General features: G+C 41.9%; 1 protein-coding gene across 1 annotated transcript; it reads right to left on the reverse strand.

The window, feature by feature from the left end:
- Positions 1–3782: 3782 nt before the first annotated feature.
- LOC306743372 (calcitonin gene-related peptide type 1 receptor-like) lies at positions 3783–14899 on the reverse strand (the record flags this gene model as incomplete). The annotated part of the gene is made up of 13 exons (XM_079225876.1): positions 3783–5087; positions 5648–5689; positions 6206–6424; positions 7314–7380; positions 7685–7745; positions 9415–9568; positions 9747–9876; positions 10164–10255; positions 11074–11186; positions 11429–11536; positions 13153–13360; positions 13491–13548; positions 14592–14899. The coding sequence occupies 13 exons, from the start codon at positions 14897–14899 to the stop codon at positions 4824–4826; spliced, it is 1824 nt and encodes a 607-aa protein (XP_079082002.1). The 3' UTR covers positions 3783–4823.
- Between the last annotated feature and the right edge of the window lie 7995 nt (positions 14900–22894).

Genomic DNA, 22894 nt, shown 5'->3' on the forward strand with positions numbered 1-22894 from the left:
CATTAATCACAACCCTGATTGAATGTGTGGTGTTGTTCAAATAATGGATAGATAGATAGATAGATAGATAGATAGATAGATAGATAGATAGATAGATAGATAGATAGATAAATGAACGGATGGATGGATGGATGGATGAACGGATAGATCATCTGCTGCCCCCACGTGGCATTTTAGAAAACTACAACTCCGTGTGGCTAGAATCAAAGATACAAAGGCATCGAGATAGTTCACACCCCATTACATCTTAAGTAGATGGCTGATACGTAATACCTCCTGGAAGCCCATTTTCCGCCACTGTGAGATATACAATTTCATAATGAACTACAATTATTTTGAGAGTTTCTCATTATAATGACTTACAAAATACAAGTTATTGAGGGAAACAGTTAAAATCTTTGAAGAAGTTGTTTGTGGTCCTTTTATTATTCAGACCTACAATGAACATATTTTAACCAGATGGTGAATAAGAAAACAGATATAATACATATCTTGAGTTTAATCTGTGATCGTCTTCACTCTGGTATGAAACTCCAGCGATCAGTCCGCTCAGCTGCAGCGTCCAATCACATAACAGATGAACAGCGAGGGGGCGTGTCCAGCGTTAAAACGCTTCCTGGAAGCTCGCTCTCGGGGATCCTCGATCATGCTCCTCCGATTTCCCTCCTCGCTCCTCCGAGCAGAATAAGAGCTTTGGGACGGCCGTCAAGATGAACCGGAACCACTTCCGGTTCAATCGAGGATCGAGGAAACGACAATTTAGAGACTTGGGATGTACCCCTTGCGTCTCTCAATGGATCCCTGGTGGCAGGGACTAAGACGCAAGAAAAGGACGCAAGTGAGGGAAACGGGGATGCAATTTAGAGACTTGGGATGTACCCAGTAACGGCCACGTGACCTGAACGTTACTTATTTATTTAAGCTGTTGTGTCTTTGAGTTGGCTCCTTATAAGAGTTGGATGAGAGGGCTTTCGTCTAACTAAACAGATAACCCTCTGCGCGTCACTGGGACTAATCATGGATGTATAAAGAGAACCGTCCCTAAACTAATGTTAAGCCAATGTCTAATTTACAGCTGCGTCGTTGTACCCCAGCTCATGTCAAGAGCTCAGCCAGGCGTGCAACATGTAAACTATGATTTAAACAACATGTGCCACGAAGAAGCACTGTGTGACGCTTCGGTGCCTCTTATTCTTGTTGATAATTCGACAAACCATGCCGACTGTACCATCCGGTCCCATGGTGTAATGGTTAGCACTCTGGACTTTGAATCCAGCGATCCGAGTTCAAATCTCGGTGGGACCTCAAACTTTTGTTTCATATCGTATCAACGACACATTGCGCAATTGTTCGTGTCAAGGTGTGAAACAAAAGTCAATAGACTGCAGTCGCATGTTGAAGCAGCAGCCACATCTGTATCATAAACTACAAAGCGACTCTGTGGACACTGCACACCTTGCCAAGCTGTTTTCCTTACGTGTTGGTCCTATGAATTTGGGTTAAAGTGAGGATTCCCGAAAAGATTTCCATCAGAGCCTAAAGTACATTGAGGAGACAGATTCTGACCTGCAGTGACCTCTCTAGCCCCACACTCACAGTGCTCATACTCTTTACTGTACTTTTAAAGCAATATAAAATGTTCAAAGTCAAGAGGGAGTTCATTTTAACATTAATACGGTGTTAGTTTCACTCTATATCAGCTATCACATTAACGTATTCATTAATTTTTTCATTAAAATCTATCTGCAAATTAAGCAAGATTTAAAAAAGGACCATGATTTCCCCTGTAATAGTGGAGTATAGCAGTAAATAAAGCAGCAGTGGAAATACCTGATATTTGCAGTATAATATTGCAACAAAGACATGTATCAACCTTAAAAAAATCATGCGGCACAGATTAAATAATCACACTCAGAAATAGATGTCACTGAATACCACACGTATGTCCAGACAACTTTATTTCCACACATGAATGGCAGTGTTAAAAATGTATAAACAATAATATGCTTGAATTTAACTTTTCTTTTTGATGTATTATTGGAATGTTTTTCAAATTTCTTTACAAATATGTCCACGACAGGTGTTTTTTCTCGACTGGGCAGCATTGGCAAACGTGTACAAGGGTGGCGTCTCTGTGCAGAGATCCAATATTCTTCAATTGTGTTGTATTCCCCATGCAGCAGTGTAAGCCTGCTGTATCCACACTGGGACATTTGTATTCCCAGTATGTTGTGTGAATGCCTCCTGGAAGAACACCAAAATATATTTGCTTCAAACTCTCTTTCAATCATTAGACTTGCTCAGTATTCCAGTGGATACAGAAAAAAAGGTGCTGGTCCTGTCCGCCTGCCAGTGTACATACAGCACGTTACACAAGCAATGGAAAAACTATTAAATTAAATGTGAAGTGGCAGGGAATTGTAATTGCAAATAAAGCATATTGTAGCAATAATACAACCCATTACAAATAGTGAAACCGACCATTTTGACAGCCACAACAAGAACAGAGAACATTACAAAGCAATATGAACACTATAATAATAAAGTAAAATGAAATAAACCTTTGAAATTGTCTCCTTCCGTGCAGACTGAAGTGGGTTTCTATAAAAAGGAAAAACATTCATTCCGAACAATTTATATAAACATTTTGGCACAGTCTTGTTTTGTATGCAAAGGCTACATTTGAGAGAGAAACATTTAAAAATGGAATCCTAAACATGAACTGTCTCATCTTTGTTTTCCTCCTGAATGTTCAGGGAATAAAAGCTTTTTAAAAATCACATTAAGATTTACTATCGTATTACAATAAATGTCATAATAGAAAGCGAAGATTGGGATATTAAATAAGTAGCATTTCTTTCCCCACCAATTGTAACAAGGTTGGAGGGACTACTCGTGAAAAGCACCTGTGCACACGCTCCCTATGTACATTATTTCACAGGCCACATTGTCTGTACGTCTGTTGCATGTGCGCACACTTTCGCCAAAATATCCCAAAACCCTGCGTCTCCAATGGAGTAAATGAGGCGAATGACTGAGTGGGAGTGAGATTATTGCAGCACTCCACAGCTCCATTATCTCTGCAGCAGTAATTCCCCTGCACTAAAAGCTTTGCTCCCGGTCTGAATTAGGATAGTTGTTACCCATAATGTTCGGCACATCATTTAGTTCCAGGAAGCAAATCAGTTTGAATCAGTTGGGCCTCAAAATTAGCCTCCCACCACTTTTACATACGTGTTTTATCTGTCATGTAGCCAAGATGTTATACCATGCTTTCAGAGTTACATACAGCTTGGCACTAGCTTTAAGCTCAAAGTCAGAAGCCCTTTAAAAATATATAGTACATTCCACGTTCAAATGAGGTCTGTTTATTTGCCATAAATGTAAAATCATTATTTTGGCAACCTGAAGATTTGTGTAAGCGTACGAAGAGGGAGACCATCGACTTGAAGAGACTCATTTTACAGCGATAATGTGCGGATACAGTGTTTCTTTCTGATCAGTTACATGCCAAGAGCTAGTTTTACCAACCAAAATGAAAATGTGACTTCTGTTTTCAACATCACTGCCCAACAAAAGGCAAATAGCAAAAGCTGAAATGTTGAAGTTGGAAAAAAATGTTGAAAAAGTCAGACACAAAAAAGAATTTAAAAGTGACTGAACCTCAACAAATCCCATGAGTTCCATAAAAGTGCAACGCTGAGATGAAAGCTAATGCTACGCTGCTAAACCAAGGAGGCTACCATTAGCACAATTGTTGCTGGGTTAACGTTAGTGTTCATTTATTTTTCTTCTCCATCCTGATTGGATTTTTACAACTGTGTAATGTAGTTATGTGGAATAACAGTTACAGATGGAAAAATTGGAAGATAGATTTAGTTTTAGCCTAATGCTAAGCTGTGGCTAATCACCAGCTAGCTTACACTTGATGTAGCGCTCTTGCTTTAATGGGTCTGCTGGCTGTCTTTCTGTTACGACGACTTCTAGACAAGAGCCAACTCTTGTCTAACTACAGTTTGGGTTTTGCTCAGTTTAAAAAAAAAAAGATATGTTACACCCTGTTTATATCGTAAAAGTATTATATCTGTTTATATCGTAAAAGTCAAAAAGTCAGATTCTTGCCTTATAAGTACAAAATACTCTACAAAATGAAGTATCCTAAAATGTTCTGGACCCATCGTACTCTTTCTCGGACTGAAATTAAATACTATTTCTGTCACTTGTTGGGAAATTAAAATGTCATGGTTGAGTTGCTTTTTTCATTTCATCCTGTTCACACAGGGTTAGGGTTCTCTCAATGTGTTTTTCATTTTCTGAAAGGCAGGTTAAAAGGGGGATGCTGGTCTTTTTTCTTTTTGAAGGTCAGTGATGATTACACTACCTTTCCTAGATGGAATCATCCTAAAAGCATGTAAAAGAACATATAGAAAACATAACTGGGCTATGACATTCATCGGCCACAGTGGTGTACGGGTAAAGCATTCAGAATCTTCGAAAGACAACAGAAAGACAGCCTTTGATAAGAAAACAATAACCAAAATACACAAGTGGACTTTTTACCAGTGACAGAACACATGTATGTTAAAAGCTGTTAATATAAGATTACAGGATGACACCATAATATAAGTCTATCATTTTCTCATCAGTTCATTTGAGTCCACAAACTAGAGCTTTTACTAACCTTTATTTTGAAAATTCACCTGGCCTCGTTTTTTTTTTCTTCTTTTGTTTTTCTGTGCACACATATAAGCGAGAGTGTGTTTGTGAGTGAGTGTGTGCGTGTGTGTGTTGTTTTGGCACCGCAACCATCGTTTCCCCTCCGGTCAAATGTCGGTGATCTCCATCTTGTTGGGCGGGTCCGCCTCGCCGTTGCTGCACGTCTTCTGCTGTCCATTGGCTCTCTGCTGCAGGAAGTGGCTGCCTTCGTTTGGTTCAAAAGGCCCGGAGACAGACTCCTCCGAGCAGACGGTCACTCGGCTGGTTTCGGTAATGGAGGAGTTGTGGTGGTAGCTGGTGATGGGTGTTTCCCCCCAGCCGGTTTTACCCCAGGCAGACTGAGACCACTTCCTCTTCAGCGCTGTCTGAGCCTGGGACGTCAACAGAGTTCAAGTTTAGTCGAGTTCAAAAGAGCTTGAGCTTACTGAGAGACAGAGCAATTAAGTTACGACCACACCAGAGGGGAAAGCAATTTTTCAAGAACCCAGAACTAAGTTTTTATGAGCTGTTGAACTAAAAAAAAACGAAAACGAGGAAACGGGCAATGAGAACACGAGGCATCAGCAGAAAGAGTGGGGAAACACTCCGTATGCCGACAACTTTACATGTCCAGTTTTAAGCTAACTATATTTCTGTTAGTCAAGCTAAATACATTTGACAGTATGCAACTTGTGTCAAGCAATGCAGTATTATGTTTGCAAAGGCCTTAGCGAACTAACAATAGCTTACTAACGCGTTGCTAATAGTCGCTTGCTAACAGCTAACCTGGGTGTGGTTTTCACAGCATGACACGTTGTGCTCTGTCTCGATGCAGTATCTTTGTAAAGTCTTTCACACAACAGTTTACATTATCTGGAGTCATAACAACAACAACAGTCCTGGCAGTTTGAAATATCTCCGATGCATTAAAAATATGATAGTTTAAATGTACCTCAGCATTGCAGAAACAGAATATAATTGCCACCAAGAGTCCCTGAAAAGCAATAAAACATTGATTAAATATTCATACGGGAACAGATGTCACAGTGAGATTATGCTGTAATTAATAAATGTAAATGGATCATTGTGTTTTATGTGAAAAGCAGGGACTAAATGACGGATACCTTGTTTTTCTCTGGTTGCTGTGAATTTTAATTAGAAACTTGTTCATATTTTTCTAATATTATTAAAATAATGGGTCATATTTCCAAAAGCAAGAGGCAGAGTAGCACCTTTAATCCAATTCAAGAGCAGAGAGTGGCTCTATCGTGCTTTGCAGTGTGGTGCAACTGATGAAATTTCTCTTTATTTTGACGTTGTTGCTTAGTGGCACTTAAAATGGAATTCAATGGCATTCAATACAAATCCTTCATGCTAAACACCAACAGAACATGTTTTTACAGAACATGTAAAAAGCTTGTGAATTGAGATTTATAATTGGTTCTAGGTAACTTTAATTCATCGGCCTTTTGTTTGAACTCTTCACGTGCATCTTATTGATGACCCATACCTGGAAGTGGGAGAAGATGTTTATGATGAAATCATAGATGTTCTGGCTGATGCGTCCCTCCGGCCTCCAGGGGAAAAGGATGAACTGGACTCCCAGCAGAGGGATGAGGATGAGGGTGGCTCTCACCGCCTTCATGTAGGCCGTTGACTCGGCGCAGTGGGTCCTTTTCAACTTGGTGATGAGAACCCGGACGATGTTCAGGAGGAATAAAAAGTTCACCTGGATAGGTTGATAATGAAATGAAAGATAGAAATCTGTCTTGATTTTACTAATACAGAGTCTTTGACTTGACTTAACTTGAATGGGAGGGACCACCTTTGCATTTTATCTAAAGAATGGCAATGACTGGCCTGAGGGTGGCACTATAACAACACCTTTTAGTAACATGTCCATGGAAGTTAGTCTCCTAAGACCTAAATTCCTGTTACTCATTTAAATGGAGAAAGCACAAAATAAGCTTTTGTTGTCAATTTCGAGGAATTTCCAGGGCGACTGTAGCTCAGTGGTTGTGATGAGTGGTTGTCCCGAAACCGCAAGGTACCCGGTTCGATCCCCAGTCTCCCCACAGCTCACATGTCAAAGTCCCTGAGCACAACACCGAACCCCCAGCTGCTCCCCGGGCATATAAATATATGGCAATAAAAGGGATAAATTAAAAGGAAATTTGGGACTCGCACTGGTCTGGTCTTGCTCATTACCTGGTCTCGGTTTAGGTGCTATGGACTTCAAAACTGACTGCTGCTATTTGACTGTCTTTGCGTGTGTTTGCATTATGAGTTTACAGTAAAAGCATCGTTCTGCCCTGTGTTGTCACAAGACTTTTGAAAAGTAGTCGGAGCGAGATTAAATCTGTCCATAGTGACGTAAGGGAAGACGTGATATGTGAATATATTACATTTCATTTAGCTGATGCTGTTATCCAAAGCGGCTTACATGTTTTCTTTATACACCGTAGACACAGCAACAGGGAGCAATTTGGGGTTAAGTGTCTTGCTCAGGGACGCAACAACTAGCGGAGCCGGGGCTCAAACCACTGACCCTCTGATTGAAAGACGGGCATGCTAACCACTGAGCCACAGTCGCCCCTATACTTTTAGTAATTACTCACAAATAGTGCAGCTTGAATGGGCCCATGAATGATATAGACCAGGTGTGAGTCAGAACTGAGCCAACACCTGAAACAAACACAAACAAACAGCAGGAAAATGTGAAATTTAGTACACCATTCCAGTAAGATTGTACATGTACAGTGACATGCATAAGCCTGAGGGCCTAAACAAAGCTTGAATCGTTCACCATTAGTGGTGGACTCAGTGAATAAAATTGCTCTCGCAAATACCACTTGGAGCAGAGGAAGGTCAGGAGAGGAAGGAGAGAGAGATCCTAGCTTGTAGTTATGTTACAGTAGACTGCATGCTGCAACATTCCTGGCCTTGATCTGGACTTACACAGAAGAACAGCAAACACGCTTCATCTTACTTGTCGTTGAAGTAGAGCCCGCGAGCCACGGCATACGTAATGGCAGGAACAAATGGAAAACCTTCGGACAGAGAGAGAAACACAGACAGAAATATCAGGCCGACGTCCTGAATCTCTTCAGGGAAGTCCGCAGTTGCATCACACTGTTAAAACAGTATGTGAAAGGTAATACAGCACCTTAATGTGTTGAGAGGACACAAGCTATTGTATATATATAGGAAGTGAAATATGCATTTTAACCCCAAAATATTGAACTGCTTTAAGTTTGTAACCCCAAGCGATATACATAGTCAGTGTGTAGAATTTGGCGGCATCTACTGGTGAAGTTGCAGAATGCGACCAACTGAAACTTCTACCGCATGCCAAGAGTGTAGGGAGAAGTACGGTAGCCGACACGAAAAACGTGAATTGGTTTGTCCAATTTGTGGCGGTGCAACATGAAGAGGACCTGCTCCCTGTGTAGATACAAACGGCTCACCCTAAGCAAATCTTATTTTCCGATGATTATACACTGAAGAAAACATGCTTATTAATATTTCCATTTCTGCCCTTCCATTTGCCCCTGAATGACACTGGCCCTTTAAAGAAAGCTGAAGTCAGAAAGCTTTCAGCTCCTCTGCCAACAATAGCGAGTTCAAATAAAGGTGTGACGGAGGACATGCTCGTTACAGGCACGCTATACCTCACGGATATAAAAAGACGTGAGCCTGAGAGAGAGACATACAAAAATCCATTACTAATACATAAGAGCTGGATGCCTGCATGAGAGCTGAAATAAAAAGGCCACTTATCTGAGCGCAGGCCCATCCAGCCTTCAAGGTTACATTTATGTATTGAATTATGATGGAAATACGCTGTTTTTTTTCTCAGTGCAACAGAAGAATTCACGGCAAATTTTTATAGAAGCGAACTACAGATGCTCTCATTACATTTAAGCGAGTAAATGCATGTTTTGGCACTTGAATTGGGAAGACTGTTCACCTTGAAATTGTCTGTTGCAGTAACTCTTCAGTTGGAGTGTTGCTCATGAGGTATTATGAGGTTGCAGTATTAGCATCTTGTTATGCTGCGTTCACAGCAAACGGGGGCGTGGCTTATCTCCGTGGAAAGAGCTATCATTTCCGCAATCGACCATGGAAGAAATAACCATTATTTATATAATACCATCTGTAGCCGCACACAGCTCGGTGAATTTCACCGACTCCTCCAGGAACTGCGTCTGGCTTATCTCCGAAAAAACAGTTACCGTTTCCTTCATCCACCATGGAAATAACCACTAGTTCTGCTTTATACTTGTTGTGTAAATTCCACATACGTCGGAACATCAAACTCCATGTTCTGGTTCTGGGTTCATAATATTTTTCATAATATGTTGTTTTGTTTGTTGTTGTTTTGTATTTTTTATTTGTGCATTGACTTTGCATGTAATCTGGTCGCTCGAAAAATCTGCGCCGCGTTTGGTGTGAACGCAGCATTAGTGAATGATAGATATAAGCACCAACAAAATGCAACGTATTGCGTTTATGCAACTCCTCCATGTTTTTCTTGCTAGCAGCACATCCTCATGCAGTGTGACGCTTAAATGCCGTCTCTGGAGATTGTTTATATCTTCCAGGTTGTCTCCTCAGTGTTAATATATATACACGGTGCAGTTGTTGTTGTATAATCCATGAGATGGAAGCACTGGAACCCCAAAAAGACAATAGTTTGGAACAACTCCGGTGACTCACCCCATCCCACGATGTAGTACCAAAAGAGCTGCTGTTCCCCAACAAAGACGGCCACGATGATGAGCGTGTGGAGGTAGATGCCCTCACACAGCATCCAGAAGTAGTTGGAAGTGGCCGTGTACTGAACCAGCACGGCCAGGACCTTACAGCTCACCTGACGGGACAGGAAGCCAGCCCACAGATTTGAGTCACGCACCAAGATTCGGACTAGAATGCCTTAAGAGCATGCCGTTAAGTTAAGTGTGGCACTTTCTTTTAGTTTTGTTTTTTTACATGGGCAAGCGAACTGAAATCCAAGAGTGTAATGGTGAAAGAGACGTTCAGGGACTCACAGGGTTGCTGGTGTTTATGGTTTGGTAGTTGGCCACAGTGAGCGAGAGCCACATTATCGTGACGATGGAGTTCAAGATGAAGGAGAGAAACATGTTCTTGTGGAGGGAGATTCTCTGGCAGCTGAGACTCCTGACAGAGAGAGGGAAGGCAAGGTGTAATCGTTAAGGTTTTTGGGGGGGAGTTTTAAAGGCTCTTACAAACATTGTCGGATTGTAACAAAGCATGTTCTTCCTCACAATGTAAGCTATTTACTTTTTCTGGACAGTTACATTTGTTAGACTCATACTAAAACCGTGCTGGTCTACAAACAGGCAGTGGTTTGTAAACCATCGCACACAATCTGGACACTGAAACAGCAAAAGAAAAAGTACGAGAGGTATTGAGTCAGACGAGACACAAGGAAAGTCCTGACTCACTTGAAGTAGGAGAAGATGATCAGACAGATGATCAGGGAGACGATGGACAGGCCGTGACCCACCATGGCCAGGTAGTAGAGACTAATGGCGATCTGCGGGGAGGAAGAATCGTTTATGCGTGATATATATACATGAAATTCACTGACTAAAAAGGACTGTATTCGTTGAAGCATGGACGTAAGCAAAGGAAAACCTCTGTACAGAGAACGTGAGCCTTTTGGGGGAAATTCAGAAAAGAAAACGTTTCCTGAATGAATACAATGTCAAGGCACATTGACGAGATTCATGGAGGGCAACCTTTCCAAAGACCGCTCCGACAGAAAAGCCTAGTGGAACAAATCCTAAATGACTCGCACGTTTAAGTCAGAAGACTCGCGGTCTCCAGTTCCCAACACACAAGTCAGCAAATTCAAGAGCGCAGGTTGCCCTCAGCTGTCCAAGCGGGAAATAACTTCTGACTATCAGATGTCAACGTCTGCCATGAACCCTCCTGGTGTTGTTTCCTGTAGTGTGTTCAGATTACATTTACCACACCATGTCAAAAAAAACAACAACATAGTAGGTGTAATGTTGCATTTCGTCCCCTCACAGTTCCCTCTATAGGGCTTCAAGTCAAACAATGTTGTAAAAATAGTCCAGGAACATAACAATTTTCAAAAAACATGTCAATACCACCACTGTTGTATACTCTCTTTTCTCTCTTGATAATTCAACTGTGCACTCAAATATTTGCGTAATCTTTAAGATCATTCATAATTGTGAATACCTTTTTACATTTTTATTTTAGTTGAGCATTTTGTATCTTCTTTTAAACTATAATTCTTTCTGTCACCTAATTTGGCGAAACGTTTTGAGCTGTTCCGAACACCGTTAAGCGACCTGCCCTCCGCTCATACGCCGTGTGTTTCACCTTGAGCTTGTCTTTGGTGTAGGCCTTACACTGGGTGTAGTTACTCCAGACTCTGTTGCTCTCTGGGTGGTGGAACCACTGGCCCCCAGGATTACACACCTTGGTCACCTTCTCTGTTGAAATAATTTACGCAGACGGTAACATCGTTTATGGTTTGATTGAGGAGCCAAATAGACAGTGAAAAGCTGACATTTCATGAGAGACCATTGGTTATTTTTTGCAAATTAACCGAAAGCACAAAAGGTTAGTTTATACAGTGGACAGCCATGAATTCAAGTCAAGTGACACATTATATATAAGACACACAAAAATGGACAGCTGTGCTCGCATGTGTGCGTGTGCCTTAACGCCTCACCGCCAGAGTCAAAGTCAAAAAAGTATTCCGGGCACATCTGCATGACGGTCCCTGGAGCTGTATCCCCCCAGCACAGCCAGCCGTCCCACGTACGGTTGCAGAAAGTACCTGTTGAGGACATTTTTTTATTTTAGAAGTATTTGTCATAGTATATACTTTTACATACATACATGAAATGTATTCTCTGCATTTGACCTATCGTTAGTATTTGAAGGAGCAGTGGACTGCAAAATGCACGAGCATTTGAAATAGGACTTAAACACAACACCGCGTGGGGGTTAATGAGGAGGATAACCGACGCCCAGCCGGAGCTTCAAAGTGACGCATTCACAAGTGAGACGCCTAATGTTTCCAGAAGACCGTCTCAGCTGTAGATACTTTTCTTATTGAACAGTGTCTCCATCCCTGGTGCTGAATGCCAATTCCATAAATAACATCATATGTTGAATGTGCAGACGTTTCTGTAGGTGGAGCTGTTTGTCTGTTCAGCCATAGAGGCAACAGTACCCTAAGCTCATGCAAACCATCCAGTTCTTCTTCTTTTTTTAAAGAAATCAAATAAGGAATGAGAGGCACCACTTGTATGGCAGAGGATTCCGACTGACTTCAGTTTCAGTTCACTGCATGTTGTCAACAGCAAAAAAAGTTGTAACAAGGTCAAGGTAAACGTTATTATATATGCACAAAAAAATGAAAAAACATATATGAATACGGTACAAATATACAATACGCAGTAACCCCCCTTCCATCCCACAGGGAGAGCGTTTCCAAACATCTGACACGCTCGAGCAAACTAGCATAGAGGCTACATCGACTCTACGCTACTGAGCGGCCGACAGCTGATCATGCGCTGCACCTATCACGGTCTCGGTTGTGCCTGTTACCGAACCAGGCCAAAGAACAGGATGCTCTGTATAGGAGCGCCTTGTTAAACAAGGCTGCTCTTTTATTCTAAACAAGGGTATTTTGGATTCAATAATTTTTGGAGCAACATATCCATCCAGACTGAATTCCAGCTTGTCTTAGTACACCTTTAAGAATGATACAGTGCTAAAGATTTAACTGCAGTATTTCAGAAGTAATTATCACTTTAACACGTGCACTACAACAGCTGTGTAATGATTCCATGCTGTCAGTAGCACGCGTGTCAACAGAGAATCATGAAGGTAAGTCACCGACGGAAAGTATATGTTCTCTATTCAACATAAACGGCGTGTTGCCCTGAAATAAACCTCTGGCTCCAGCGGGCCCGCACAAAGCTCGTCAACAATCGACGGAAACCCGTCGGTACCAGATTGTGCCGCCGCATGCTGGGAAAGGGACCACAAAATAACATTTCAAGCAGTGAAGTCCTGAGCAGGCGCACAAGAGACAAAGGGCAAGCTTCCTTTCTTTCAGACTCACTTCCTCCCCCCCTCTCTCTCTCTCTCTCTCTCTCTCTCTCTTTCTCTCTTACTGTGTCCACACAAAGGAAACTTCAATCCATCCAGTAGTTATTGAGATATTTCAGTCTGGAACTTATGGAGTTCATGGCAAGGCTACCGGAGCACAATGAAAACAGATTAGTTAAAAAATATATCCTGTCATTAAATGGTTTACTCATGCTGATACTTTACTTTTACTGATATAAGTGATTAAATGTGCAGAGATAAAATGTGATACCATTGAGGAGACTTAACTTCCAGCAGGACAGCTGTTAAAGGGCATCGAGACAGTGTTCTCACCTTCATCTGTGCGCGGCGGATCGTGGATGATCTTCAGGTAGCACTCGAACTGAGCCGCCAGGATCTGGTGTTCGGACTTTCGTGGGACGTTGGATATGTCGCTGAAGTTCTCCTGCTGCTCGTCCAGTGCCTTCTCCACAGCCGCACAAAAGAAAGAATGAGGTTTACCGAAAACAGAGCAAAGGGGTTGATAAAGGCCGATAAATACCTGGATATATATGGGTGAACACGCATGGCTTAAAAGATGAAGTAATACTGTGTGTGAAAACCTGCTTAGTGTACCCATTTAGCGTCATTTTAGTGTCAAAAGCATCGACATCGACACATTACGCACTCACCTCTGTGCCCAACGCCAGTGCCACTATCAGTGAGAGTGTCAGGGTCTTCCACATGTTTCTGAAAGGGAAACGAGAACCAGGACATGTTATTTGTTCCAAGAACTGTTGTTCTTCAGTTATTCTACATTATGCAGCATTAACCAAATGAGACAAGTCACTCACAACACTTCTGCACAGCTGTGCTTTGAGCGAAGTCAGGATGCAAATAGTAAAAACATGCGGCGTCTGAGGCTTAGCTCAGCGTATGTATTTTAATTACATATGTACTTGGCAGAGTAAGAAAAAAAATCTATAAACCTAATGGGAGAGTCCCTGAAATATTGTGATTTGAATTCAAATCGTTTGTGCGTACATATATTTATTCACGGTGTATGTGTGTGTGTGTGTGTGTGTGTGTGTGTTTTCTCATCAATCAAGACAGGAAGTTCATGCTCCCCACTCAGGGTCAGAAAAAACAGATGTATGTGTGTTACTATATTTTGAGGTGAATAGGGCAGCAAGAGAGAGGACAATTCAAAATTCTAATACATGATACATAGTGTCTCTTTGGTGGGGGAACACGTCGGGCTTCATCTATCTACGAGGGAGGAAACTGGCTCCCCCTCAAGGCCAGCATCACACCACATAATAACTTCAGCTGCGTTCTTTCATGTCGGTGTGAACGCGTTGAAATGCTGGAACGCATAATTGTGCTGCCGGCTGATTCCAAATGACGAGCACGACTCTGAAAAGGTGAATTTGTCTCCACAGCAGTAATTACGTGAACCTCTGTCACCCCCGTGCATTTTATTTCTCTCTCCACATAATCACATTTACTATATGCAGATGTTCAATATGCAAACCAAACAACAATCTTCATAGTTATAAGAGCAGAAGTTTAGTTTTTAAAGAGAACACCGAACATACAGTGCACCCGGGAATGGATTAAATTAATTTTTGGACAAAGTAAAAAAAAGTTTTTGAATTTTTTTTGCAAATCTATTCAAAATAAAAAACGAAAATACAACATGTACAGAAGTATTAACAGCCTTTGTTGAAGCACCTTTGGCAGCAATTACAGCCTCAAGTCTTCTTGGGTATGATGCTACAAGCTTGGCAAACCTATTTCTGAGCAGTTTCTCCCATTCTTCTATGCAGAACCTCTCAAATTCCATCAGGTTGGATGGGGAGCGTCGGTGCACAGCCATTTTCAGATCTCTCCAGAGATATTCAATCGGGTTCAAGTCAGGGCTCTGGCTGGGCCACTCAAGGACATTCACAGAGTTGTCCCGAAGCCAGTCCTTTGTTGTCTTGGCTGTGTGCTTCGGGTCGTTGTCCTGTTGGAACATGAACCATCGCCCCAGTCTGAGGTCCAGAGCGCTCTGGAGCAGGTTTTCATCGAGGATGTCTCTGTACATTGCTGCATTCATCTTTCCCTCAATCCTGACTAGTCTCCCAGTTCCTCCCGCTGAAAAGCATCCCCACAGCATGATGCTGCCACCACCATGCTACAATGTAGGATGGTATTAGCCAGGTGATGAACAGTGCCTGGTTTCCTCCAGACATGACATTTGGCATTCAGGTCAAAGAGTTCAATCTTTGTTTCATCAGACCAGAGAATTTTGTTTCTCATGGTCTGAGAGTCCTTCAGGTGCCTTTTGGCAAACTCCAGGCGGGCTGTCATGTGCTTTTTACCCAGGAGCGGCTTCCGTCTGGCCACTCTACCATACAGGCCTGATTTGTGGAGTGCTGCAGAGATGGTTGTCCTTCTGGAAGGTTCTCCTCTCTTTGTAGAGCAATGCTGGAGCTCTGTCAGAGTGACCAACGGGTTCTTGGTCACCTCCCTGACTAAGGCCCCTCTCCCCCGATCACTCAGTTTGGCTGGGCGGCCAACTCTGGTGGTTCTGGTGCACCTGAGCTCAATTTTGAGTGTCATGGCAGAGGCTGTGAATACTTATGGACATGTTATATTCACTTTGTTATTATGGGATGTTGTGTGTAGAATGTTGAGAAAAAAAAAAATGTAATCCATTTTGGGATAAGGCTGGAACATAACAAAACGTGGAAAAAGTGAAGCGCTGTGAATACTTTCCGGATGCAGTGTATCTACTGAATTACAGGCAAAAAGATATAAAATGACACACGTTGAGAATTGTCACACAAAAAAAAGTGATACATGGGTTTGGGTATTTAAGTGGTTTAACAACGTCAGTCTTGCGGGACAAAATGTTTTAGCGCAATAACTGTGACCAGATATTTAAATGCGATATTGTAAACATAACGTTCCAAGAAATAAAGCACCCATCTGTGTTATGAGCAGTAACAAACACTCATGCCAGGAGGCTCCTTTTTCAGGGTAGAGGAACAAAAACATTTAGACAGTTAAGAGTAGATGGAGAAGAAAAGCCTGCGTCAGGCGTGTGAGGGTTTCGGTAACCGCTTTGAATTGTACAAAATAATCATACATTCTTTATTTGGACTTTCTCTCTAGTCGCTCACAGATTGCAAGAGATGTGTCACTGAGGGGGGAAAAGCCCAGATTTAGCGTTTTAATAAATCATGTTTAAGTGAGCATTCAAAGCACAATTCAATACATTCTCAGTGATTTTGCGTCACGGCTCATATCCAGAGGGAGTGATGTGCAAAGGTTGTGCAGAAACAAGCTCTTTGGACTCTACCCAAGACGCAAAGGTAATCATTAAAACATCTGCAGTACATAAGTTCTCAGCGTTCAAGAATTTAAAAAGTACAACCTTTCAGTCACTGCCGGTGGTGACTGACGTTTTGATGCTGGAAAGGTCAGGATGTTGGTCAAATAACAGAGTAAATAGGTCTGAATTTTTCCCTCCACAAAACACCATCTAATATTGTATTACTTATAATGGCCAGCAGAGGGTCACCCCTTTGACTGCAAAAGAGATCTGATAGTATTGAAGTCTATGGGAAAATTAACTTCTGACTTGATTTATTACCTCAGTAAACATTGTAAACATGAGTTGATGTCTCAATTTCTAGTCTAAAGTTTTCTTCAATACAGCATGATGTTCATTTAGTAAATTATGGTCCCATTTAGAGTAAAATAGACGATAAAGCAGGGTATGCTTAAAGTTTAGGGCTACCTAGTGATTGACCGGTCGCTACCACGACGTTGTCCGGTCTGGGAGTTGTCCGTGTTCTCGTCTTACAACTTTCACAGTGTGTTTTCCGTTCATAAAAGTTGAATACAATATTTTGGTTTCCCTAAAAATGTTGTGGGTACTTCTGGTAGCAAAAAACAAGATTGTGTCGGCCAAAAACGAATATGGCCGAGACCAAAATGCTGTATTAACGTTAGCTTAGCAGGTGCTATTTGGTGCGTTTCTGTTATCTTTGGACTGAGCCAGAACAGCTGTTTTCTCCTATTTCCAGTCTTTGTGTGCAAAGCTAAGCTAATCGGCTGCTGGCTGAAGTTTCATATTTAAAGGTCAGACATGAGTAGGGTTGGGTACCGAAAACCTTCCAATACGACCGGTACCTACCGGACCGCAACGCAACGTAGATTTCGGTGCTTCCTTTTGGTGCCTGAGCCGAAACTCACTTTTTTTTTTACACTACTCTGATGAGTCCGTCCTGGCAGCAGGTTGTATAGCTACAGTAGCTAGCTAGCCATCAACCTTTTAACAGAGAAAAGTCCGAAAGGTAAACGGTCAAAAGTGTGGTTGTATTTTGCAAAAAAAGATTCGAACAAAGCGACGTGGCGCAAATGCAACAAAACAACTGCGTGTAAAGAAGAAGAGCCGAACTCCGAGAGAGAAACGCTCCGTTTCCTCCACCAAACCTCGTTGAGGAAACGTCTGTTTTAAATGCTGGAATCTGGACGAGAAAGCTGCAGGGAAGACTCCTGAACTCTAAACTCTAAACTCCCTGCTAGAAACGTCTGTTTCGCTGATGGAAGTCAACGTCAGAGCGGAGAAACCGCAGCTGACCGGCAAGAACACCGGCTGAGAAACGCTCCAAGCCGCGACACAAAGTTAGATTATTAGGAGACGTGTTTGTTCCTCGGTTCAGTTGGTGTTAATATATTGTTCAATTTGAAGAAAAAAAATTGCCTTGGCAATAAAAAAGTATCGGTTCAGGCACCGTTTAGGCACCGGCATCGTTTTAAAAGTATCGTTTTAGCACCGGTATAAAAAAAACAAAAAACGATACCCATCCCTAGACATGAGAGGGGTATCGCATCTTCCCATCTAACTCTCAGCCAAAAAAGAAAACAGCTAATAAGCGTATGTCCCCAAAATGCCAAACTGTTCCTTTAAAACTGCCTGGTGCTGCGGCTTCCTCCACCAACCACCAAAAAAGGTTTTGGTATTTCTGACTGTGCTAAGATCCAGTGTTCTGCATAGTTATCTCTGATTTCTGTAGACCACTGTTTGAGTGTTTATGCTGGAGTCTTTGAGAGCACAGCCTTCTCTGCCAAGTCTAACTTGACCATTTATAATGGACCATGGTGGAAGGGAAACTCTGTAACTGACAGAAGTAATGCAGAGACCCGTCAAGTTGCAGTTACTCTGGTATATGTGATATAATACTGAATGCCCTTTGACATGAGAAAACCTTTTACAAGTGTCACGAGTAGACATATTTACAGATTTTGCCTGTGTCTCTCCTGCTTTCTCTCCGTCCCTCGTAATAATGTGAAATGACCACGGCTGCTTAACAGCCGCATTGCGTGGTGGCGGTGCGTAATGTGTAAAATGGCCACCACAGAAACAATTTTAAGTTAGAGTTTAAGGAACAAAACTACTTGCTTGGGTTCAGAAAAGAAGATACCACGGTTTGTTTTCAAATAACTTTGTTACTCATTTCACTTCATACGTAGGCTACATGTACCTAAAGAACTTAACATAGACTTTTATTTTTACATTGGACACAGACCCTGGTTTCCTGGGGGACAGTCCTGTGTTTGACATACACAGCGTAGCAATGCCTGCGAAAAATAATGCGCCTTAATTTGTAGATAACCCACGAAATGTTTTCGTATGTTATCCACAGGAAGTATAAAGAAACACACACCAGGCTTGAGGGGAGGTGGATGGGTCCAACAAACAGTGACCTTTCAGCTGGGACTGTTCGTTCCCCATGTGAAGCGGAAAGTCAGTGTTTATGTTTTGTCACGTAACTTGCGTACTTCAACAACGACACTTCCGTGGTTACTTTAACCCAAACAAGAGTCTTTTCCGAAACTTAACTAAGTGGTTTTGTTGCCTAAACCTAACTGAGTTTCCTGTGAAGATGGAAGTTAACTTTGAAAAGGAGTCACTTTTCGCAGGATATCATATGAACCGGTGCCTGAGGAATTTGAAATTTGAAAAACAGCAAGCAAAAATATCAAAGAGTATCAAGAACTTTACTAAAGGTGGTCACCTCAAGTAAGAGATGTCATTTTCCTGTAAATGTGCCCCCATCTTTGGAGCTGAACACCTCCAAAACTATCAAGGTTGGAGAGCAGGCAATGAGGGATGGACGCAAACGGGCCTGGTACAAAACTCCAAATCTAACTGAAGACAAACTGACGAAGAACAGAGGAATATTTAGGGTATGAATAGGGACTGAGTAATGGTGGGAACAGGCGAGCAGGAGCACAGGTGACTACAGGGCTGACTAGAGACAGGTGACACTAATGAGGGCGGGGCTGACAATCACAAGGGCGGGAAAACACACAAAGGCAGGAAGTAAAACAAGACACGTGAAGAGCTAACTTCAAAATAAAAGCAGGAAACACTAAACCTCAGAGAAAATCATGAAACTCATGAAACACAGAGAGGGGGGGGGGGGGGCACATCTATGTGAAAGGACACACACACTCTCACACACACACACACACACACACACACACACACACACACAGGCTCTGAAATACCTTGGCAGTGCTCGATGTGTGCCATTGGCACCAACGGACACAGCGCCCAACCTATCATGTGAACTGCAGCCAAGTAGTTTGGTTCGCCTTGTTTTCTGGGAACAATACAAGCTGAAAGTTTGCTGCATTCTCACTTCCTCTGTCCAGGGTCATCGCCTCTGATCAACGACGGCAGTGATCGAGAGCATCAGAAAAAAAAAAAAAAAACGAGCCCGCTGACAGTATAAACTGAGGAATTTGTATCGCCTGGATAAACTACTTTGTGTTCTGACATACTCCCCGTGGGGAGACTTGAGGAGAAGAGGAGTTTAAACTCGGGTCAAACACACATCTACGCTACCGCTCTATTGTTCGTTCTCCTCTCTTGTGCTATCTCTCGTTGTCCTCTCCCTTTGCTGTTCTTGGACAGTCTGTCCCTTCCTCCTCTGTCTTTTCTCTCCTACGCGGTCGCCTGTCAGCGTTTATCTCCGTCACTCTGTCTCCTGTTTGTCTTTGTGGGTCCCTGACTCTCCTCAGCCCCTTATGGTTTTAATTTCCTTTCATGGCCTGTCGGTCAGCTCGATTCTGGAAAGTGATAAGGACATTGACGCAATAATCTCCTAATGACCATTTAAATTTTACACCTCAACGTCCGTTTACAGGTCTTGTACTGCATTTATGACAAACGTTGTGTCAGGCCTTTCGTGGCTGCAGAGGGAGCTGCATAAAGTCAGATTCATTGATGCAATAATTGAGATAAAAACTTTTCAAACAACATTGTTCAAATGCTAAATTGGTGGAGTACTCTTTTACAAATGCTGTTTCTGACTTTCTCTTGTAGGCCGTGGAGTGCTAAATTCAAAGCGTGAAATATCAGCTGATGTAGCCGCCAGGTTTACTTTAAAGGATACGTCGAGAGATATGCAATATTTTTCTGACTATCAATCAAAACCAATGAAAACCGAAACCAGCTATGACGTGATTGACAATGATTGCCTACGTATGTATACAAAGCCTAATATAGCTTATTCCATTGAACATGGGTCCGGTAGCGTATCTTGCTGCTGTAAAAACTCCGAAATGCAATAAAACATGGACTGAAAATAGTCCCTGATAAATATACAATGTCCTCTAGAACAGCACCACGGGCTATGATCTAAAAGTAAATCACTAATAATCGCTGGTGTCTCTGTTGGTGGATACATCCCCCGATCTCACTGCATTCCTGTAAAGGAGCCTTGATTTCTTTCTCCAGCGTGATGTGTAGACGAGTCATTGCCGAACTGGAATGCTTGTCTGGTAACAGCTGCGGAAACAACACTGAGCCACAACTACACCGTATTTGGGGAAATCATAAGACAGCCGCACAGCAGCTTTCCAAAATCCACATCAGACCCTACAATGCCATCAATCTGCTGTTTATAGCTGCTGCCCAATGCTGAAACCAAGGGACTCAGGCCCAAGATATGTTTCTAATGAATGCGTCTTTTGTCTGCAGATATCACGCACCGGGCAACAAGAACACAACGATCAGAACGATGAAACGGCCCTACTCATTTGTAGGAAGCACTCCAAATGCTACGCAGAGATGACCCAAACATTCAAACAGCTTCCTGTGTTTTTAAATATCTATCTCATGTAAAGATGAAGTTTTGATTGAATCAAGAGGGGTTACCACACAAATTATAAAAAAGCACATAGCTTCAGGATCCTTTCCTTCATATTTAGAAGCATTCCAATGAAGACAAACCTCAACTGAGGAAAAGAAACGTGCATTTCCTTAAACAAAAGTCAATAACGTGCCTCACGATAATAGGACAAGTCAATGTTAGCGATATTATGGCAGGGCTTAGTCGTTAAAACGATAATAAATGTATTTCTTCGTATTTGTTGGCAAGCCAGAGGTTCAAAATAAAGAAACAGGGGCTCCAGCAATATTCCCCTTTTGCTGGGAGGTATAGGACATGCAGTGTGTGTATTTGTGACCATAACATATGCACATTAACACAGCACATACAAGATACTCCCAGCAACTGACAACAGAGTGGGAGGATAATAACCTTCATTTAGAAAAAGCTTTCTTTTGTTTCATCCATTAAGTTACTTACTGATGAACTGCTGTAATTTCTTTGTACACCCACTTTCTCTCAACCCCCCCGCCCTCCACACAATAAATCATTTACATCCTACATTTCCCAGAATCCCTTTGGAAAACATCCAAGGAGTGGTAATTTTCCATTTAGAAGCATAAGTGCTTTTGAACTCCTCATCCTCTGCAGTGGATTTCTTCCGGCATGATAATAAATCTCTGCACAGAAAAAACAAGTGCCTAAAATCGACGTGCTGACACAAAAACCTGTTGAAACATCTTTGATCAAACCCCCCTGTAGATGCTAAAAATATCTAATGTCTCTATGTCTTAGTATCCACCACAATGGGAAGAAAAATCCATAAGGACTATCAGTGTATATTTATGTCAGTCCACATCCTACAACCTCCCTGTGAGAGTCATCCCGCTCTCATGGGATCACGGGATGGTGGGAAACCCAAACATTGCTGTTTTGTTACACCAGATTTAGCTCCATCGGCCATTGCACCCAGTGAGACGGATCGCAGATGCTGCTGTGACGTTTGTCCCGACCCCAGAGGTCATTATTGCCCGAGGTATTTTTTTTTCTCATTCGATATCAGCTGCGGGGACGTGCACATTTGACTACAAAATGCTGTAATTGGATGCAGTGGCTTTTGACGAAGTATTCAAGTTAATTTGGTAAATTACAAACACACAGATGGAACAGATGCTTCGGGGAGCAGAGAACCAGAGCCTGGATTAGAAAAACCTCCATGAAAAATAACCTAGGAGCCTTGAGAGCAACTACTTCTACTGTGAACAACAATAACGAAAGAGAAAAGATCATTTTAGCAAGCTAGAAATTGAAAACACAACCCGAATGTCCACATCTAGAATTGACGATGAATCAATTAATGAAATTAATTAATTGTATTTGTATATCATGCTTACCATCCACTAAGCTCTTTAAACTACAATATATACTACTTGACAATTATCAGGGGTGGAATGGCTATTCACATAATCAAAGGAAAGAACCAATAACCTAAGAATGCAAACATGCCCTCTCCATATCTGAATTCAAAGTATTGAAGTATTATCAACAAAATGTTCTTAAAGTATGACAAATACACATTCTCTTTCTGCAAAAGAAATTAAAAAAAGGTCCCGCTTTTGTATTTTTCTATATGACATTAGCTAGTTTACAGTGATGTAATGTAGACCTGTGGTTCCCAACAACGGAGGCCAGGCCCCTAAAAAGGGTCACAAGATAAATCTGAAGGGGTCGTGAGATGATTAATGAGGTGGCAAAGAAGTAAACACTTTGGAGTGAATCTTTGCCTTTTTGTGTACTATGGAATAATTCTACCTCTTTAGTCTTGAAACTGTTATTTAACTCATCTCAGAAGTTTTAGAGGGACAAAAACCCTTTGATGTATAACTGCTACGACTAGACACTGATTCATTGTAAGGGTC

This window comes from Taurulus bubalis (assembly GCF_910589615.1).
Source record: "Taurulus bubalis genome assembly, chromosome: 11".
Taxonomy (NCBI): Eukaryota; Metazoa; Chordata; class Actinopteri; order Perciformes; family Cottidae; genus Taurulus; species Taurulus bubalis.